The sequence below is a fragment of the Enhydra lutris genome, unplaced genomic scaffold, assembly GCF_002288905.1.
Source record: "Enhydra lutris kenyoni isolate GAN:26980312 unplaced genomic scaffold, ASM228890v2 scaffoldscaffold8, whole genome shotgun sequence".
In the NCBI taxonomy this organism is placed as follows: domain Eukaryota; kingdom Metazoa; phylum Chordata; class Mammalia; order Carnivora; family Mustelidae; genus Enhydra; species Enhydra lutris.
Window position 1 is genome coordinate 1393774 of NW_019154092.1, and position 21446 is coordinate 1415219.

At 51.6% G+C, this 21446-nt stretch overlaps 1 protein-coding gene across 1 annotated transcript; it reads right to left on the bottom strand.

Moving 5' to 3' along the window:
- Window positions 1-3320: 3320 nt before the first annotated feature.
- On the bottom strand, window positions 3321-20522 carry LOC111142608 (solute carrier family 2 member 11). Its single transcript, XM_022495911.1, has 12 exons — window positions 20502-20522; window positions 16042-16140; window positions 13846-14006; window positions 11430-11554; window positions 10515-10644; window positions 9717-9865; window positions 5378-5565; window positions 5176-5286; window positions 4304-4405; window positions 4130-4205; window positions 3748-3875; window positions 3321-3521 (listed from the first exon to the last, which is right to left on the bottom strand). The coding sequence occupies exons 1-12, from the start codon at window positions 20520-20522 to the stop codon at window positions 3321-3323; spliced, it is 1491 nt and encodes a 496-aa protein (XP_022351619.1).
- Window positions 20523-21446: the final 924 nt, after the last annotated feature.

Genomic DNA, 21446 nt, shown 5'->3' on the forward strand with positions numbered 1-21446 from the left:
TCTCTCTCAAATAAATAAAATCTTATAAAAAATGAAACAGTATAATCATTTGGGACAAGTTTTTTTTTTTGTTTGTTTTTGTTTTTGTTTTTTTTTAAAGATTTATTTATTTATTTATTTGACAGAGAGAGAGAACAAGTAGACAGAGAGGCAGGCAGAGAGAGAGGAGGAAGCAGGCTCCCCGCTGAGCAGAGAGCCCGATGCGGGACTCGATCCCAGGACCCTGAGATCATGACGTGAGCCGAAGGCAGCGGCTTAACCCACTGAGCCACCCAGGCGCCCCATGGGACAAGTTTTTTATATATGTTTTATACATATATGTTTTTCTTCTATAGCTAAACATACATTCACTATTTATTTTATTTTTTTTTTAAAGATTGTATTCATTTATTTGACAGACAGAAATCATAAGTAGGCAGAGAGGCAGGTAGAGAGAGAGGAAGGGAAGCAGGCTCCCCGCTGAACAGGGAGCCAGACGCGGGGCTCGATCCCAGGACCCCGGGATCATGACCTGGGCCAAAGGCAGAGGCTTAACCCACCAAGCCACCCAGGCACCCCTACATTCACTATTTTAAAAGCTTTTATTTTGTTTATTCTTTCATTTATTCATCCATCCATCCATTCATTTATTCATTTTTTTGGTGGGTAGCAAAGCAAGGTTTATTGAGTGATAGTAAAGCTTATTAACCAATAGAGTAGTACAACGCTCCCAAAAAGGGAGGGGACCAGAGAGGGATGCCCTTAAAGCTTTTATTTTATTTTATTTTAAAGATTTTACTTATTTGACAGAGAGAAACAGTGAGCGCACAAGCAGGCAGAATAGGAGGGAGAGGGAGAAGCAGGCTCACCACTAAGCAGGGAGCCCAACATGGGGCTCAATCCCAGGACCCTGAGATCATGACCTGAGCCGAAGGCAGATGCTTAACTGACTGAGTCACCCAGACACCCCAAAGTTTTTATTTTTTATTTATTTAATATACATTTTTTTAAAGATTTTTTTAATTTATTTGACAGACAGAGATCACAGTAGGCAGAGAGGCAGGCAGAGAGAGAGAGGGAGAAGCAGGCTCCCTGCTAAGCAGAGAGCCCGATATGGGGCTCGATCCCAGGACCCTGAGATCATGACCCTAGCCGAAGGCAGAGGCTTTAACCCACTAAGCCACCCAGGCGCCCCTAATATACATATTTTTAATTTATTATTAACATAAAATGTATTATTTGCCCCAGGGGTACAGCTCTGTGAATCATCAGGCTTACATACTTCACAGCACTCACCATAGCACATACCCTCCCCAATGTCCATAACCCAGCCACCCTATTCCTACCCCCATCCCCCCGCAACCCTCTGTTTTGTGAGATAAGTGTCTCTTATGGTTTGTCTCCCTCCCAATCCCATCTTGTTTTATTTTTTCCCTCCCTACCCACAACCCTCCACCCTGCCTCTTAAATTCCTCATATCAGGGAGATCATATGAAAATTGTCTTTCTCTGAATGACTTATTTCGCTTAGCATAATACCCTCTAGTTCCATCCACATTATTACAAATGGCAAGATTTCATTTCTTTTGACGGTTGCATAGTATTCCATAATATATATATACCACATCTTCTTTATCCATTCATCTATTGATGGACATCTAGGTTCTTTCCATAGTTTGGCTATTGTGGGCATTCCAAAGCTTTTATTTTTCAAGTAATCTCTACTCCCAATGTGGGGCTTGAACTCATGACCCAGAGATCAAGAGTCACACACTCTACCACCTGAGCCAGCCAGGTTCCCCTAAACATATATTTGCTATTAAACTCAGAAATTTATTCACCCGAAAGAAATGAAAACATTTGTCTATACAACAACTTATACAGGAATGTTTATAGCAGTTTTATTTGTGATGGCCGAGATTCAGAAACAGCCCAAAATTCCATCAACAGGGAAATGGTAAACAAATTATCATACAGTGAAATACTGCTCAGCAACACAAAAGAATAATATAATACATGTGACAACATGCATGAAGCTCAGAAACTATTGGGAGCAAAGCCAGACAAAAATGCATACATGTAGTATGGAATGACATCAAACTCTTAAAAAAAAAAAGTAAATGTGACCTATCATGGCAGATGGCATGTCACTGGTTGCCTGGGTCTGCATGTGGGGGCCTACGGATGACAAAGGGGAAGATTTTGGGGTGATGCGAATGTTCCACTTTGATTGTAGTGGTGGTTTTATAATGTATGCCCTTTTTTTTTTTTTTTTTTTTTTTTTAAGAGGTGGAGGTTGGGGAGGGGTGGAGGCAGAGAGAATCCCAAGCAGGCTCCAAGCCCAGTGTGGAGTCTGACATGGGGCTCGATCTCACAAACCTGAGATTGTGACCTGAGCTGAAATCAAGAGTTGGATGCTTACCTGGCTGAGCCACACAGGTGCCCCAAGATTTTATTTTTAAGTAATCTCTACACCCAACACGGTCTTAAACTTAACCCTGAGATCAAGAGTCACGTGTTCTACCAACGGAGACAGCCAGGCACCCCCAGAAAATTTTTTTCTGACAGCCCTCCTCAAACTACGTCAAGCTCCCTAGTCTGTGCACACTTCATTTTATTTATTTATTTTTAAAGATTTTATTTATTTATTTGACAGACAGAGATCAGAGGTAGGCAGAGAGGCAGGCAGAGAGAGAGGAAGGGAAGCAGGTTCCCCATTGAGCAAGAGAGCCCGACGTGGGGCTCGATCCCAGGACCCTGAGATCATGACCTGAGCCGAAGGCAGAGGCTTTAACCCACGAGCCACCCAGGTGCCCCTGTATACACTTTATAATCTGCATTTTCTGTCACTGCATTTCCCTGAGTTTGTGATCCTTTTTGTTGGTTTCCTCTAGACAGGAAGCTTACCAGCAGGTCCTGATGCCACCTCTCTTGGCTCACCATGGATTGCTAAGCCCTCAGCACCATGGCTATAAGCAGTAGGTGTTTAATAAGCACTCATGTTATGGGTGCTTATTCCTTTGTGGCTCAGTGGGTTAAGCCTCTACCTTCCGCTCATGTCATGATTCCAGGGTCCTGGGATTGAGCCCCGCATCCGGCTCTCTGCTCAGCAAGGAGTCTGCTTCCCCCTCTCTCTCTGCCTGCCTCTCTGCCTACTTGTGATTTCTCTCTCTCTCTGTCAAATAAATAAATAAATAATCTTTTAAAAATAAAAATTAAAAATAAAAGCACTCATTAGACAAATGAACACAGGAACTAGGGAATGCAGGGGGCCAGGACCCTTGGCAGGAAGCAAAGGAGACAGCAACAGCTGAATCTGGGCCCCCACCATACCTAACAGAGCTACAGCTCTGTGGACAGGATGACTTCTGGGCCCGTCCACTTGGGGCCCTGGCTCTGCCGGGGGAAGTTGAGTCTGTGCAGTTCCTCGGAGATCTCCAGGAAGGTCTTGCCTTTGGTCTCAGGGAGAAAGAAGCCAGTATAGACGGCCCCACAGACACAGAAGGCGAGGAAAGGCATATAGAGAAAGTGGGACAAGCCCTCCTGTAGGTGTGGAGAGACCCGGAGACCTGCTGTGGCCCAGTTCAGCCGCCAGACAGAAGGCCTCATGACAGGTGGTGTTGAGAGATTCGTCCCTCTTGATTCAGATGAGTCCCAACCCCACCAGCCTCCTGGTGGAGGATGGAGACCTCCAGCAGGGGCTCTGCTGCTGACAGAGGTAAAACCTAAAACAGGGCCCCAGTGTTTGGGGGAGACAGGGGAGGCCTACCTTGATGAAGGGAAACCCCAGCCCGACCAGGAAGAGCAAGGTCCACACGAGAGCGCCACCAACCATATAGGCAGCAGGCCTGGCCTTCTGGTCAAACAGCTCTGTGGCCAGGATCCCTGTCACTCCGGCTAGAAGGAGAAGCAGGGACAGGGGGCTGCCAGCCAGAGCTCCCAGCCCAACCTTCCCCCCACCTTGTCCCTGACATGGGAGTGGGGACCCCTTGTCCTCTTCTCTGGCCATTCCCTCCCAGAAGCCTCAGCGCAGGTAGGCTGGGGGGAGGGGCATGCAGGTGACACACAGCATTCACAACCACCTGTCATGAACACAGACAATTGAGTTCCTTCTGCAATGCCAAAGCCTGGTGTTCCTTGGGCTCACTCACCGGGGCCAATGCCAAAGCTGAGGACGAAGGCAAAGATGCAGGACATGGCTAGGTAGGGCATCCAGGAGAAGGAGCTCTGTAGTAAAGGGGCAGAGGGGGTGCAGTGAGGTGGAGATCAGGCTGTCCCAAGTTGCAACACTAATGCCCTCTCCGTCCCCACCCCACACCAGCTACCTGCAGGCATAGGGCCACAGTGAAAATACTTCCCCAGCAGGTCATCAGGCAGTACCCTCCTATCAGCAGCACACGGCGGCCCGACCTCTCGATCAGCACACACTGCAAAGGAAGGGAGCCCTGGTCACTGACCCCTGCACTGGAAGCATACTTCCCTTGGTTTAAGGGAGAGCAGTGGGAAGCTGGTGGGAAGGGGGGACTGTTAGGAGCTGTTGATTACTTCAGGAGATTAAGACATTAATTTTTTTTTTAAAGATTTTATTTATTTATTTGACAGAGAGAAATCACAAGTAGGCAGAGAGGCAGGCAGAGAGAGAGGAGGAAGCAGGCTCCCCGCTGAGCAGAAAGCCCGATGTGGGGCTTGAACCCAGGACCTGGGATCATGACCTGAGCCGAAGGCAGTGGCTCAACCCACTGAGCCACTCAGGCGCCCCAAGACATTAATTTTTTAAGATTTTTGAGAAAGTGTCAGTGAGCAAGCGAGAGAGCATGAGCAGTGGGGAGGGGCAGAGGGAGAGGGAGAAGCAGGTTTCCTGCTGAGCAGGAAGCCCAATACAGGGCTCAACCCCAGGACCCTGAAATTACCATCAGATCAGAAGACAGAAGCTCAGGTGGCTGAGGCATCCAGGCGCCCCTATTGATTTTTTAATTATTAATTTGGCCCCTCCCCGGCATTCAGTTTCCTCATCTCAAAATGGTGTGTTAAGTGCACGGTCAACAGTTGGTGTTCAATAAATGCTAGCTAAGTAGCCCCATTTGAACATAGTAACCTGGAGTGGAAAAGAGCTCAAGGTAGAGGACTTCAGTCATTCCCCCCAACCCCGACCCCCAAAGGCTGGTAGAGGGTCAGCCCAAGCCCATGACAAACTCACACTGAGGCAGGCTGCAAGCAGCTCGCAGCTCCCAGTCCCCAAGACTGCGTACTGGACCTTCCCCTCGGGGATCCCCGCCGCCCTGAACACTGAGGAGGCGTATGCGTACACCTGGAGACGGAGAGCAGAGGGCCAGGCTGCCAGAGGCCTGCAGTCTGCAGCCTCCTGTCCCAGGGTGGGGGGAATGAGGCACGGTCCTCACCGAGTCGTTCCCGCAGAGCTCCACAGCACTGCCCAGCACCACGAGGCTCGTCACCTGCCTCCGCAGGCTGCGATCCTGGAACAGCTCCCATGGGCGCCGGGCGCGCTGGCCCTGGCAGGCGACGCGCTCCTCCTCCAGCTCTGCCAGCTCCCCGGCCACCTCTGCAGTGCCCCGCAGCCGCTGCAGGGCTGGGGCAGGGGTAGAGGGCGCTGAACCCCACCAGTCCCTCTTTGGTCCCCCACGGTGAGCTCCCACCCCCAACTCCGTTCATCCTCTCCCCGGGCCGTCTGATCATATGGCGATGATCTTCCCCTTTCCCTGTCATTTCAGGGCGTCACGGACCAAAAAAGGCTTTAGGAGCTCAGGGTTCTGCAGAGACATCAGACTGGACACAACTGCAGCAGATTGCCATTATCCAATGTCCCCAGTTCTCCATCCTTCCCTGCATCCAGGCCCTCTGCTGCGGCCCCAGCCAAAGGGGCAAGTACTTATTCCGCCCCTTGACACAGAGCTGTGTCATATGACTTGCTCTGGCCAATAGAATGAGGTTGTAGGGAGGGTGTGCAAATTCCAGCCCAAGCCTTGCTTATTTCTCCTGCTCTTCTACCACCATCATAAGAAGGTGTGGCGGGGCTAGCCCACCGGTCCCAGGAAGAGCAGAGATGGCCCAGCTGGGACCCTCGTAAATTAGCCAATGCCCAGCAGACTGTGTGAGCGACCAAGACCCGCAGAGCCACCAGCCAGGTGCAGACATCAGCCAACCCCAGGGAACTCAGAAGCTTCAACTAAGGGATTGCTTCTTTGGCTTGCCAGCGAGGTATGATTAATAGGCAGCAACAGAAAACTGATGAATTAATTAACAGGTGCAGGTGCTACCATACTAGGACCTGTAATCTATGGTACAATTCCAATACCAGGCAGAGATGGAGAGGAGGCTGGAAAAATGGACACCTGGGTGGGTAGGAAGGGCAGTATTGCAGAAAAAGGAAAACAGATCTCATGAACTCCTGGGCTCTAGGGAAGAGATCCTTATGTGGTGAAAGCACGAACTGATTGCTTTTCACTGATTATTCTAAGCTTACTGTAAGAAAAACATGAGGGACACCTGGGAGGCTCAGCCAGTTAAGTGTCTGCCTTTGGCTCAGATCATGATCTAGCCTGGGATCAAGCCCCGCATCAGGTTCTCTTGCTCATCAGGAAGCCAGCTTCTCTCTCTCTCCCTCTGCTTGCCAAACCCCCTGCTGGTGCTCTCTCTGTGTCTATCAAATAAATCAATAAAACCTTAAAAAAAGAGAGAGAGAAAGAAAAACATGACCTCAAAAAGACCTTCAGAGAGAACAAGATTTAATTAAATTTAACTTATTCTGGAACTCACTAGGTTGATTTAATTAAAAACAAAACAAAACAAAACAAAAAAATAAACCTTCTCATCTCCAGCCCCACCAATTAGCAAAAAGACTTCCATGTGAAGTTACAGCCTGAAAGCAAATATCAAATATCAAATCCAGGGGTGCCTGGGTGGCTCAGTTGTTAAATGTCTGCCTTCGCTCAGGTCATGATCCTAGGGTCCTCAGATTGAGCCCCACATCAAGCTCCCTGCTCTGTGGGAAGCCTGCTTCTCCCTCTCCCACATCCCCTGCTTGTGTTCTCTCTCTCACTGTGTCTCTCTCTGTCAAATGAATAAATAAAATCTTTGAAAAGAAAAAAAAAAGGGACTCCCGCATGGCTCAGTGGGTTAAGCCTCTGCCTTTGGCTCAGGTCATGGTCTCAGGGTCCTGGGATTGAGCCCCGCATCAGGCTCTCTGTTCAGCAGGAAGCCTGCTTCTCCCCCTCTCTCTGCCTGCCTCTCTGCCTACTTGTGATTCCTTTCTCTCTGTTAAATAAATAAATAAAATCTTTAAAAAAGAAAAAAAAAAAAAAAGATCAAGTGCAGAGCCCTGCCAGTGAGCCATGAACTCAGGGTAATGATCAAATTAAGGGTGTGGTTTAATGCCAGTGCCTCATAGACACTCCTGGCTGGAAAAAGGGGCATTTGGGGGACTTAAGGGTGTTGATCCCCAGCAGCCTACCATGCCCCAAATTCCAGTCATTCAGTCTCAAGAGGGAAGCATGTCCCAAAAAGACTTTTGGGTGTGGCTTTTGGGCACATCAATCAAATAAGAAAAATCACATCATTTCTGAAAGAATTATATTGACAAAAGCTCCACTACACCAGATGAAAAGGGAACAAGACAATTGGAAATGTAAAGACTTCTGTACCTCAACTTTCTAGGAGTATATTTGCAATGCCCTCTTCAGAAGGTGTCAAGGATGGATATCTCAGAGGGCAGAAGCTAGAACCAGGGGACACCACGGCCTCAAAGCCCCTCCCAGGGGACAGAGCCAGGACTTGATCATGGAACATTCCCTACCTGCAAAGCAGGGAGATCTGGCAGCATTTTCCAAGGGGCACCTTAGCGTTAAGGACCGGTGACTGCTTGACTCCTCCTCTTTGAAATGAGGGTTAGGGGCGCCTGGGTGGCTCGGTGGGTTAAGCCACTACCTTTGGCTTGGGTCATGATCTCAGGGTCCTGAGATCAAGCCCTGCATTGGGCTCTTTGCTTAGCGTGGAGCCTGCTTCTCTCTCTGGCTGCCTCTCTGCCTACTTGCGATCTTTCTCTGTCAAATAAATAAGTAAAATCTTAAAAAAAAAAAAAAAGGAAATGAGGGTTAGTTCTGGTTATACTGTCCTACTTTCACCATTGTGTGTTGAGTTCAGAGGGGCAGAAGACTTGTGTTGTTAGTTCCTGGGTCTCTGGATCAAGAGAAGCCACACAGAGACTTGATGTGATCTTAAGATCCTGGACTGCAAGACGGGTGCCATGACTGGGTGAGACGAGGGGTCCTGGCTGACACTGAGCATGTTTCGCCTAGGGGAAGGATATCAGTAATAGCTGTGATCACAATGGCGAGCTGAGAAGGTGCATGAGTGGGCCCTTGTCCTCAGCTTTCTCTAAATGGACGGCCTTTGCCATGTGAGAGGATAGGCCATTGATCTCCCATCCCTTGACTTTGGATTCAGTGACATGGCTGATGGGCTGTTCACGGGCACGGGGAGCACAGATGTGCAAAAGACTCGTGCAACTAGATCTGCTTTCTTGGTCCTCTGCCATCACTGTAATAAGAACATTCCCGGGGTGCCTGGGTGGCTCAAGTCATGATCCGGGGTCCTGGGATCGAGCCTGCATTGGGCTCCCTGCTCAGCAGGAGGCCTGCTTCTCCCTCTCCCACTCCCCCTGCTTGTGTTACCTCTCTAGCTGTCTCTCTCTGTCAATTAATTAAATAAATAAATCTTAAAAAAAAAAAAAGAGAGAGAGAGAGAGAGAGAACATTCCCAGGCAGGCCCACTGGTACCAAGAGAGAGGAGAGAGGCGTGTGCAGCAGAACTGAACGGGCTTTGGCCCGGACCAGCCTGGACTAGCTCATCGGCCGATTCCCAGACAGTAAGAGCTGCAGGCTGAGATCAGCAGTCATGCAGCCTGCCCAGTAAGTAAATGAGTAGAAGACGCCCTAATGGATTATGTTAAGCCAGAGACTTTTGGTATTGTTTTTGGGCATTATTATCATGGCTGTAGCTAATGAATCAGTCCATCAGCACCCAGGTGACACAGTGTTTCATCCTGCAAATGCAGTAGAGGGAAGGGCTCTCCATTGGCACCATCCCGCTGTTCCTAGATGTCAGGGGTGGGATCTGCTCTGTCCTGCAGCCTTGGCACTTAGGACAGCCCCTTGGTAAAGAGTTTGTTTTCGTTTTTTTTTTTAAAGAGATTTTATTTATTTGAGAGAGGGAGCGAGCATGGCTGGGAGGAGCAGAGGGAGAGGGAGAAGCAGACTCCCCGTTGAGTGCAGAGTCAGAGGCTGGCTCTATCCCAGGACCCTGAGATCATGACCCGAGCTGAAGGCAGATGCTTAACTGACTGAGCCACCCAGATGCCCTGATAAAGAGTTTTGAAGATGGGCATCTGGGGGGCTCAGTCAGTTAAGCATCTGCCTTCAGCTCGGGTCATGATCTCAGGGTTCTGGGATCGAGCCCCACATGGGACTAGCTGCTCACAGGGGAGCCTGCTTCTCCCTCTCCCTCTGCCCCTCCTCCCCGCTTGTGCCCTATTTCTCTTTGTCTCAAATAAATAAATAATATCTTAAAAAAAAAAAAAGACTTTTGAAGAGATGGTTGGATGGCACAAAAGTGAAGGACAGCTTTTTCCTGATAAAGGAAACCCAAGAAATGGGGATTCACATGCTCTGGACAGATGTGTCCCTGTGTCATGGGTGGTCTGGGGACCTGAGGTCGGGGACTCACCTGCCAGGCAGGCCTCAGTGTCTCCATGGTCAATGAGTAGGTAGCGTGGGCTCTCAGGGAGCAGAGGGAGGGAGGCAAGCTGGAGCAGCCCAGGCACCAGGCAGCTGGCCAGCAGCAGGGGCCAGGCCCCTGGGTCACCCAGGAGCTCCCTGGGGAGGCAGAAGAGAGGAGGGACCAGGTGCTTCCTTGCCAGGGCCCTGCACACTTGCCCCGTAACACCCCCCCCCAGTCCCCTGCCTGTCCGCCCTCTCAAGGGCAGAGGACCTGTATTGCTCTTTGCTTCTTTCTAACCAGCTCTGGGTCTGGACACCAAGATCCCTCCCATCCTAGGTAGGATCCCAGGATAAAGCAGGCCCACGGCCCCACCTTATCCATAGTGACTCCTCTTCCCAGTCTCCAAACCACACTTACGGGTGGTTTGACTAATACCCGTTTTGTGTATCGGCCAGATGGGTGTGGACAGGATTTCAGTACAGAGAGCATTTCTTAATTCATTTTTTTTTTTTATTTATTTGACAGAGAGAAATCACAAGGAGGCAGAGAGGCAGGCAGAGAGAGAGGAGGAAGCAGGCTCCCTGCTGAGCAGAAAGCCCGATGTGGGGCTTGAACCCAGGACCTGGGATCATGACCTGAGCCGAAGGCAGCAGCTTAACCCACTGAGCCACCCAGGCGCCCGAACATTTCTTAATTCAAAGAAACAATGCCTTAATACACTTAGTGGATTGAAGAGAAATTTAGGCGAGGGCTTTTTCTGGCATCCCTCAAACCACTCAGGGCACAGGGAGACGGGGTGCTTACCTGAGTCCGACCACCTGACCTATCACGATCCCCAGGGCAGTGAAGATGGCTGGGGTCATGGCCACGGCTCCTCGGAGTTCCTTGGGAGCACTTTCCCCCAGGTACATAGGCTGGACATTCATGCTCAAGCCTAGACGTGTGCATAACCACGGAGTTTCAGAGTACTTTCTTTCCCAGGAATAGATAACTAATACAGACAGAGACCCCTGGCTGTGTAAACAGTAGTAAGTCAAGAGGGGATTTGCTGATGGGTGTCTCTAAAAACCCAGGTAGGGCGCCAGGGTGGCTCAGTGGGTTAAGTGTCTGCCTTTGGCTCAGATCATGATCCCGGGGTCCTGGGATTGAGTTTGGCATTGGGCTCCCTGCTCATCGGGAAGCCTGCTTCCCCCTCTCCCATTGCCCCTGCTTGTGTTCCCTCTCTCACTATGTCTCTCTCTGTCAAATAAATAAAGTCTTTGGGGGTGGTGGGGGGAAAGCCCAGGTAAATATGCTTCCACACATGACAAGCCCCAGAAACTGAGGAGCCCCTAACAGGCTACAATGCCTCCACAGGGACGATCTGAGAACTCATCCTGGTATCTTTGTACCTTAGCTTGCCAGGAAGCTCCTGGATTATAGTGTGGCTCAAATATGGGGCCTCTGTTAGCACAGGCTTGGGGATGTTTGTATTCACAGCCCTGTACAACTTTTCCAGCTTTCAATGTCCACTTTAAGGGTCCAGTTATATGATCCTTTTGAGATAAACCATCTTGCAAAATAATCATTTTGCAAAAGGAGAGGTGGGCGTGAAGGAAAAGTGTGAAGAAAGAGAATGCATGAATGGATGAAATTAATCAAGAGAACACAAATGAATAAATGGGCTACATGACTGAGTAGAAATAGGGAGGCAGGATGGGCTGCCCCCGCCCCCAATACCTGCACTGACTCCCATGAGCAGCCTGCCCAGCACGATCATCTCAAAGGAGCCTGCTCGGCGGCTGAAGCCAAACAAGGTGGCCGCGGCCACCACAAAGACATTATTCACCAGGAGGGACTTCTTCCTGAGGGGAAGTGGAACACAGGCAAGAGAGACCCAGGTTCAGTCTGGGGGAGGGGGGACTCTCCCCAGGGACCCTTCTTTGCAGCTCCAGCTGGCCCCAATCAGACCTGTGTGTGTGCATGTATGACCTGCGTCAAGAAGTCTAAGCTAGGGGCATCTGGGTGGCTCAATCATTAAGCTTCTGCCTTCGGCTCAGGTCATGATCCCAGAGTTCTGGGATCGAGCCCCACATCAGTCTCCCTGCTCAGCAGGAAGCCTGCTTCCCCCTCTCCCACTCCCCCTGCTTGTGTTCTCTCTCTCTCTCTTGCTGTGTCTGTCAAAAAAATAAATAAAATCTTAAAAAAAAAAAAAGAGTCTAAGCTACACAGACGGAAATGCCCACTAGCCAGTGTGCCTAGGACCACACGTGGTGTGCCTTGAAGGGCATACTCCCACACCCCTCTCCCGACATACTCCAAGTGACTGTCCTTTCTGTCTACACCACAGCTTGAAATGACAGTATTTTCAGATGAAGCATCGCTTTCCTCCCACTCTTCTGTAAGATGAGGGGCCTGACATCTGATTTCTCCGACTCAATCAAACCATAGAGAAGAAGAGCTGGGACTTTCAGAGTAAGGGAAGAGACACCTGGAAAGCCAAGTACCGTCCTCTCACATTTTCTCCCATGTATTATAGTCACTTCTCAGAACTTTCAGGATGGCAGGGTGGCCCATGACTAGTTCAGTGGGACAGTCTGCAGCCTGGGGAGTGGCCACTATAAATGTCAGTGGCTTAACTGTTCCGAAGCATCGACTCTGGGATTCCTGATACTGAGCGCGGAAGTGCTGTCACGCAGAGTACTCAGGAGAGCCCGCTTCTGCCGGGGAAGCTGGATCCTAGAGGAGGCCAGTGTTCTGCCCAAAGCCAGCGGCACATTGGCGAGGGAATAAGAACTAATCTAGATTGCCTGGGTCTAGGGAATAGAGAATGGCACAGATTATAGCAAACTTGGTCCGCGGGTGACTCCTGCTGAAAACCAGATATGGTTTCCTTGGTGCTGTAAATTAATAAAGTACTTTGGGGGTGGGGTATTTATTTGGTAAATACATTTTGCTCCATTTCCATACACAGACAACATCGAAAACATCTGGCTTTCCCCTAGCAGGGGCAGAATTACACCTTTACTGACCTGCCTGAGGATAGAGCAGCTCCCCACCTCAGGCCACAGTCCCTTCCATAGGGCATCTTTCTGGCCCACTTCTCTGATGATTTTACACTGAAAGGACGGGGACAACGAGCACCAGAAGAGTCCACTGTCTTGTAAGGCACATGCATGGCAAAGACCAGAAGTTTCAAGCCGCCGCATCAGGGAAGTTCCCGAGGCTCGCTGGACTAACGCCCATCAGCCTATTTCCTCCAAAGGGCATGAGAAATCACTGCCCTCCCTCTAAGAAGGATGAGCAACTCTCAGAGAGCTCGTTCCCATTTTGGAGAGAGAGCACAGACCACCCTGGGTGTCATGCTCTCGCACACAAACCAGGTGATTGAAAACCTGGCGGCTTCGAGGGGAGCTCGAACACGGACAGTACGCAGACAGTGTTCTCCAGTGGGTCCACGTGAAGTGCAAAGCGTTCTGCCTCTCACCCCTTTAGACCTAGGAGAGCCTACGGTGCTCCAAGTGACTGCAGCGGGTGTCTAAAAGGAGAGTCACAAGGCAAGACCTAGAGTTTTGGAGCAAAGCCACTCTCCTTCAGTGAATTATCATCCTCTTAATTAGACATAACCTTGGACTTGTCAGTAGTGCCTACACCAGACTCTAGGACCCCTTGTGGCCGTGTATCCATCACACATTGTGTCCCATAGGACAATCCTTCGCTAAGGTAGGGTGTGCCTAGTAGCACTTAGTCACTATTTCAGTGATGCCCCATGTGGGCCCCAAAGGTTTACATGAGCAAGTTACTCATGTCGGCATGCCTACTTGACCACTCTGCCTACTTGACCATTCTGCCGCCCTTCTCCCAAGGCACCCCAGGGGTCAGAGCTAATTCCTTCTCTTTTGCAGGAAGAGCCTAAATTTACCAGCAGACATGGAACAAGACGTCAGGAATCCTCCCTCCCTCAGAGCACAAGGCTCCTCCCTCTACCGAATCGGCTTGGAAATGTGACTCTGTGATGAAACTTCTGGCAGGGTAAGAGGCTGGGGGGGTTGAGCAGGCCTGGGCCTGGGCCCCTAGGGGCTCTTCCTTCTCCCACAGTCCTCAGCCTACAGACTGGGGCATCCCCTTATCAAGGGTACACACAGAAAGCACTTACCTTCCCAGCAGGACAGCCAGGGGCCCGGCAAGCAAGGCTCCAAAGAGGCCCCCCAGGGGGTACAGAGACACAATGAGGGACCACACAAACAGAACCAGGTTCTCGGACGGTGGCCGGCCGGTCCGCAGCCACCATGTCTCATTGATGAATTCCTGAATGGGCTGTAGACAGAGATGCCAGTCGGCCTCCAGGAACAGGCCCGACAGGCTAGACCTTCTCCCAGACAGGGCTCTGCCTCTCCAGAGCAGGCACCCAGGCTTCCTCCAGCCATATTGCTCCCTGGCTGTGGGGGCAGGGACGGAGTCTCCGGAGCTCCTACTCTGTGAGTGCGCCCGGCAGGTCTCTTTCACATATGTCTCTGGGAGCCTAGTGCTAGCCGGTCTCTGTCTGCCCCACGGAGTCCACGATCACCCCCCTGGGGTCCTGGCTTTCAGCCCAAGAACCCAACCTCAGGGCTCGCATCAGTGGGCCCCTAGCTGACTGGCTTTCTGTGGGACTTGGCCAATGGTGAGCACCAGTAGGACATGAGAGAGAGGTGGGGGGGTGCCTGTGTCCAGGTCACCTCAGGCTGAGGGGTCCCTTCAGGCCAGCTGTGACACTCAATCAAACGTCACCACTCCTCTCAAGAGGTCCTATGCCACACGTCTCTTTCCTTCCAGTTTCGGTTACTGCTCCTTCCATGTGTCCCTTTGGGGGCAGGCGTGGTAATGACTCTGGTGTCACTGAGCTCTCCCTGGTCTTGCGTGCTCTCTGCCACACTCAATCTGTAAATTGTCCCTTGTGGCATCTAAACCTACCTGACTTATCTGGACTGTGCCACCTGCTTCCTGGGGACCCCAACTTTGATGGCCCTTAGAGGTATTCTGTTAGATACACGTCACTCTGTTCGCTGTTTACACTCTAAATTAGGCCCAGAGAGGTGAAAGGACTTGCTCATGGCTTTAGCCACAGGTCAGGGCTGTAGAGGGTGGGTGGTCAGGACACCCCAGTCCCCCACCCCCAGAGCTGCAGTTCTAGCTAAGTGAACAGAGGCCACAGGATGAGGAATGACTGCACTTGGGCAAGTCCCAAACACATTTAAGGGTCTGACTGGTCTCAGGCCTCCCAGCAGGATGTGAGGGAGGACGTGGGGAGGGCAGCGGGTAGAGGGGTTGGACCAGCTCCCCTCGGCTCAGGCTAGCTCAAGGTAATGGGTGTCAGCCTGGTGCCTGTCAGGTCCCTCTTGGGGAAGGACCGTCTAGGGGAGCTAGGAACCAGGCCCAGCCTCTCCTGCCCTTGGCTGGAAATCCATTTGGTGGATTAGGAGTCTCTGAGGCCAAGAAAGTCCCTTGGGCCAGGTCGACACCATGCGCTGGGAGCACAAGGACGACTCAGACACTGAGAGCAAACCAGCGGGAGGATGAGATGGGCCCCACAAAACCGGCACACAACCTGAGTGGGGACAGCCCGCTCGAAGGGCTGGGGAGGGAGGGGCAACTTCCACCTGAGGTTGGGGGGTGCTGTCGAAGGAAGGTTTCAGGATGGTGATGGTGTTTGGGTGGTCCTTGAGGGGCTTCTGCAGGGGCAGCGGAGAGGGCTTCCCAAGCAAAAGAGGCTTAGAGAGAGGGCTGTGTGCATTTGGGGACCTGCATTTAAATTGCTTTGCTAGTGGGGTTCAGGGAATGAAGGCAGGGGACGGGTAGACAGGTTCTGATCTAAGGAGGCTTTGAATTTCAGGTGGATGAGTCTGTTCTTATTCCTATAGGCATCAGGGAGCCACAGAATGTTTCTGGGTAAGGGAGTGGCTTGGTCAAACTTTCGAGGCCAGTGAGGAGGCAAAGCCAGGGGTCCAGGAAGGAGAGACAGGGCCTGAACTGGAGTCATGGCAGAGACACAGGGAGAAATGGCTAGCAAGAGGTAGTTAGGAAGGGCTCAGTATTTGGGGGCAAGGGGCAGAGTCAAGGCTGGTCTCCCGCTAGGCAGACAGTAGAGTTATCTGCTGATATCAGGGACCCAGGAGGACATCCAGGTTCAAGGGAGGATGTAGATCTGGGTTTGAACCTGCATCTGTAGGACCTGTGGGCCATCTCAGTGAAGGTGGATGCGTGGAGGGGAAAGCACCACAAAGTGGATGCTGGCCTGAACCCCACAGCAGGCAACTGTTAGCCTTCCCCCGCACCTACCAGGATGGGTATGGCAGGCACAGAAAATACATACCAAAGTCGGGGCATTGATGATGGAGAGATTGTAGCCAAATTGAAAAGTCCCACCAATGCCAGCCGCACAGGTGGTCAGGAGCAGGACCCTGCCCTGAATCTGAGGAGAGAGGGGAGGACACAGAGTGACCTTTAATAGCCTCCGCCTCCCTCCTAGGGCTGCAACCTGCCAATCACGGCACTGCAATCTAGTTCAACTATGCAGTGATGTTTCCACTTTGCAGATAAGCCAACTGAGGCAAAGAGAGGAGGGGTTACTTAGGTCACGTGGCTGGCGGGTAGCAGAGGAACCCCAGTCTCTGCTCTCGAGTCCCAGGCCCCACTACCTCTCACCCTCCACCCTCTCCCCCATCAGCATCTTCCCAAAATAGACAACAGGTCTGTGCCAGGCTGTCCCTGGGCAGGCCTGCCTGCTGTTGTTCTGGGGCACAATGCTCTGGGCTAGGGCCCCAGGAGCGTGAGGCTCTGCCCCTAGCAGGACCAGAGCTCCCCAGCCCCAGTGGCTGGCCCCAGCAAAACATTCTCCAACAGAGAGGCTGTGCCTCCTTCTCTCACTTGCCAGCCTGTTTCATAGTAAGGCTAACAGAAGGGCCACATGGATCTGTATGTGTGGGGACTTGTGGGGCATATGAAGTAGCAGAGAGTAGCCACAACTGGTGGCCGTGCTTGGGTCCCGCTGCCAACTCTGCTCCTCCTCCCTTGTCCTCTCTGAGTCACTTCTTTACTGGACCTAGAGATGATCATGCCTACCTCCAGGGTGGGGGATAGGCAGCCAAGGTCACATGTGCCACACACACTTGGTACAACAGAGGACAGTTTTCATCCCCATGCAACACCCTTGAAGATGGAGAGAGCACTCTCCAGAGCACCCAGCCATGAGAGCTCAACGCTAAGGTCCTGTCCCCTTAGGTCAGTATATTTTTTAGAGATGCTCAATTGTTTTTTTTTTTTTTAAAGACTTTGTTTATTTTTGTGTATATATGAGAGAGAGAGCACAAGCAGGGGGAGCAGCAGGCAGAGGGAGAAGTAGGCTCCCTGCTGAGCAAGGAGCCCAACTGGGGACTCCATCCCAGGACCCCAGGATCATGACCCAACCCGAAGGCAGACGCCTAACTGACTGAGCCACCCAGGCATCCTGGGATTCTCAATTTTATTAATAATTTTCCTCTTCTAGTTTTTTTTTTTTAAGAGTTTATTTATTTATTTGTCAGAGAAAGAGCGCACAAGCAGGCAGAGTGGCAGGCAGAGGCAGAGAGAGAAGCAGACTCCCCGCTGAGCAAGGATCCCGATGTGGGACTTGATCCCAGGACCCTAGGATCATGACCTGAGCCGAAGGCAGCGGCTCAACCAACTAAGCCACCCAGGCGTCCCCCTCTTCTAGTTTTTAATGACAAAACAACATGCTTATTAGAATGCTTGAAAATTCAGTATATGCTGAAAGTTCTCCTCTGACCCAAATGCAGAGCGTTTGGGTCAGTGGAGAACTGCTCCTCTCAGATACTTTCCTAGGCGTGCACAAAGTAGTTGACTACACAAAAATCAAATCATTGATCTTTTCCTAGTAAATCATACTGCCTGTCTTGTTCTAGCAGATCACCCTGCAAATCTGAAATCCTACAAGTCAAATGTATGACTTTTTAAGTACTTTCATAGCGGTTTCATGGCGGAAGGATGTTTGGCTGAAGATTTTCCAAAGAACTTCCAGAACCTGATGACTATTTATTCGTTTTATCAAACACCCAGTGCCTGTCCCAGCTAGAAACGGTGCTAGGGAGCAGACCCGGCTGGGTAAAAACTGATGTGCTTTCTCCATTTGATGAGCTACTGTGCTGGCAATGGGGAGGCTGAGGAAGGGGCTCTGGGGCGCGGGATCTTGTCAAAGATCTTGCCACAGGTCTAGAGACAGATCCATCAGAGGACCTGCCCACAGTTCCCTAAGGCCTAAATAACTTCCTTCTGGAAGCCAGAAGAGGGAGCCAGGCGAGGGCCCAGGACTCCGTCTCACTGGAGTCACGTGGAAGCTCCATGTGGGCTGCATGGAGGCGAGCGGTCCACTTAGAAGATCTGCAAGGAGCAGCAAGAGGGGGGCGCCTGGGTGGCTCCATCGGTTCAGCTCAGGTCATGATCCCAGAGTCCTGGGATCAAGCCCCTGCTCAGGAGGGAGCCTGCTTCTCCCTCTCCCTCTGCCTGCTGCTCCTCCTGCTCGTGTTCTCTCTCCCTCTGTCAAGTAAATAAATAAAATCTTTAAAAAAAAAAAAAAAAGGAAGCAGGAAGAGGTGGCTGGCTCAGTTGGAATAAGATGTGACTCTTGATTTCAGGGTCGGGGTTTGAGTCCCATGTTGAGTGTAGACATTAGTAAAAAAAAATAATAATAAACCCCCCCCCCAAAAAAAAGAGAGACACACATACACAAAGCCCATGGGGCAGAAGATGTTGGCAGGTCTCCAAGATAGCAGTTAATCTTTTTTAAAGATTGATTGATTTAAGAGAGAAAGAGAGAATGAGCCAGAGGGACAGAGGGAGAGAATCTCAAGCAGATTCCATACTGCACATAAGCCCCACGCAGGGCTTGATCTCAGGACCCTGAGGTCAGAACCTGAGCCGAAACCAAGAGTCAGAAGCTTAACTGCACATCTAGGCGCCCCAGGAAATTGATTCACCGAGATCATGCATGGAGATTGCCTAGTCCTGTGCCTGATCATGAAAAGCATGACAACATTAGCTATGCCAGTGATTACCAATTCAGTGAACAGATATTTCTTGCCTCCCTAGTGTGGACAATAAGCCAGCTGTTCCAGGTGCTACTGATACAACCATGGAACTGGCGACAGAATCCGTGACCTCTCAGAGCCTTCCTTCCATCGGAGGAAGACCAGCAATGACAAAATGAACAAGGAAAACACAAAGTATATCAGCTGGTGTAAAGCAGAGATAAAACAGGGAAGGGTGTGAGGGAGTGTTTGGAGAGTGTGGTCTGAGAATAGGCCCTGTGAAGGTGACATCTGCACAAGGAGTTGAAGGACACGGGGGGATGTGCCATGCAGGTATCAGAAGGAAATTAGTGCAGGCTGGCAGAGGAGTGGGAGGACTGGGGATCTGGGGAAGAGGGTAGGGGAACCCAAAGATGGGTGGTGGGTGGCGTGGATGTTCTCTTCTGGCTGCCCCCACTTCTCTGTGAAGCAGAACATCAGGACAGGGCTCAGAGGGAGCGTGGAGGAGGAAATGAAGGTTGGGGATGTGGCGAGGGTGGGAAACAGTCGCGGGAGGGGGTGAGGCGACCAGGACTGCAGTGCCCAAGGGCTGCTGTCTCTGCGGGCATGTCCGACCCACCAGAGGGCTCCAGAACAACGTGGGCAGCACGAGGGCTGCTCGAGTGGGATGCTGCCCAGCCGCAGTTCCTGCAGACAGGTGACCCCATGCACCGCTGCACTGGCCCCCTGGCCATTCCTGCACACGACCTCCAGCTTATGCTCCTCGGAGCCCAGCACCTAACTCCACTGGACAAGCAAGCACCAGCTACTTTTACACACGGACACCTCCGCTAAGCCTTCTAGAGGGGCTGCGCCGGTCTGCTATCCCTCGTCCGAAACACCGGGGCCGGGCATGTTTCGGAATTCAGAACTTTCCCGATCGCAGGACGGCATCGAGCACGTACACACTTCTCTAGCATTCGTTACGACACCGGGTTTGCCATTCAGAACTGCCGCTACCGTAACCCGGGGCCCCTACGCTCAGGCGCGCGGAACAGAGGGAGGGATCTTTGCGGCAGGACCCCAGAAACGTTGGGGAAGCGCATGCGCAGTGGGCGTGGTAGACGCTCTTGACACCTCAGAGGCCCGAAGCGGATGCGATGCGCAAGCGCAGTGGGTGTTGAGGGCAGCTGAGTGAAAGACTCGCGCAAAGCGTGCCTCTGGGCAGAGAGCGCGCCCTAGACACCTGCGCAGGCGCAGAGGGCGGTTACGGGGTGTGAGGCGCTTCAGACCGTCACTGGGGAACGAGATCCAAAAGGGCCGGTGGTGTTCTTCCTCCATCCTGCCCTTTCCGTAGCTTTGAGGCTGAAAAGCCACACACTCCTTGGTCGGCCGAGCCTGGGGCCCGTCTCTGCAAACCGGAAGGGAACTGTGGTCCGAGGTCACCATGGCCTACGCCTTGCAGTCGCCCCGGGAAGTCCCAGCGAGCTCCAGATTCACCCGAAACCCTGTCCTGGTCTCTCGTCCCTTTTCTTGCTGCCGCCTCCCGTGTGATGCCGGTCCCTGCCTTGTTCCCCCTTGGACCTCCGCGGCTGTCCCTCCTGGCCCCTCTCCCCTGCTTCCTTTTACTCCCAACAGCCCCCCTGCCAACCACCAGGGCATAGGAGCCCCACCCTTGCTCCCACCGACGTCCCCACCCTCCCCCAATCCAGGTCCCCTCCCTTGATCCAGTGGAGGGACAGAATCAGAAGGGACTGAAGGGCAGACCCACCAGTCTCTGGAGCGCTCTCATCCGTCAGTCCTGGCAGAGCCAGTGATTTGGGTGCAGAGCGGAGAACCGGTTTGGGGTTGATGGCATGAGAGGCTGGACCTTGGAGGTGAGGAACCACAGGGTCCACTGGAGCTGGTTAATCTTTTCTTTCTTTCTTTCTTTTTTTTTTTTAAGATTTATTTATTTATTAGAGAGAGAGGTCACAAGTAGGCAGAGAGGCAGGCAGAGAGGGGGGTGGGGAAGCAAGCTCCCTGCCTAGCAGAGAGCCGGATGCGGGGCTCGACCCCAGGACACTGAGACCATGACCTGAGCCGAAGACAGACTTTAACCCACTGAGCCACCCAGGCGCCCCTAATCTTTTATTTCTCAGGGCTTCTCAGATCCTGCGTGGAATCCAGGACGTGGAAAAAGGCTAAACCGAACCAGACTTGGCAAAGACACTCTTTGTGGTCATAGAAGCCTATACCCGAAAATGACCTTAGGAAGCCCTTTGAGCAAAGACTGTGTTGGGACATACACCAGAACGAAGACTGCAGTATCTTTCTTGCTCATGCCTGGTTTTTGTTTGATTTTTGCTGCTCTGAATTTAAAATAATAATAATAATTGGGGCGCCTGGGTGGCTCAGTGGGTTAAAGCCTCTGCCTTCGGCTCAGGTCATGATCTCAGAGTCCTGGGATCAGGCCCCACATCGGGCTCTCTGCTAGGCAGGGAGCCTGCTTCCCCACCACCCTCTCTGCCTGCCTCTCTGCCTACTTGTAATCTCTGTCTGTCAAATAAATAAATAAAATCTTTAAAAAAAATAATAATACATTTAAAAGTTTTTTGAGAGAGAGAGAGAGAGGGCTCGAGCTCGAGGAGGGACAGAGGGAGAGAATTCCAAGGAGGCTTCCAGCTCAGCACCCGCCCAACTGGGGACGCCATTGCAAGACCCTGAGATCATGACT

What these genes read in the sequence shown, in the direction of transcription:
- LOC111142608 (XM_022495911.1), bottom strand. Translation starts at nt 20,522, where the DNA reads ATGAGAGCGCTCCAGAGACTG. An exon ending in CTGGCTGTCCTGCTGGGAAG is followed by an intron (nt 11,555 to 13,845) that starts GTAAGTGCTTTC and finishes ACTTCCCCTCAG; the next exon opens with GAAGAAGTCCCTCCTGGTGA. An exon ending in TGGGGTTTCCCTTCATCAAG is followed by an intron (nt 3,522 to 3,747) that starts GTAGGCCTCCCC and finishes CCACACCTACAG; the next exon opens with GAGGGCTTGTCCCACTTTCT.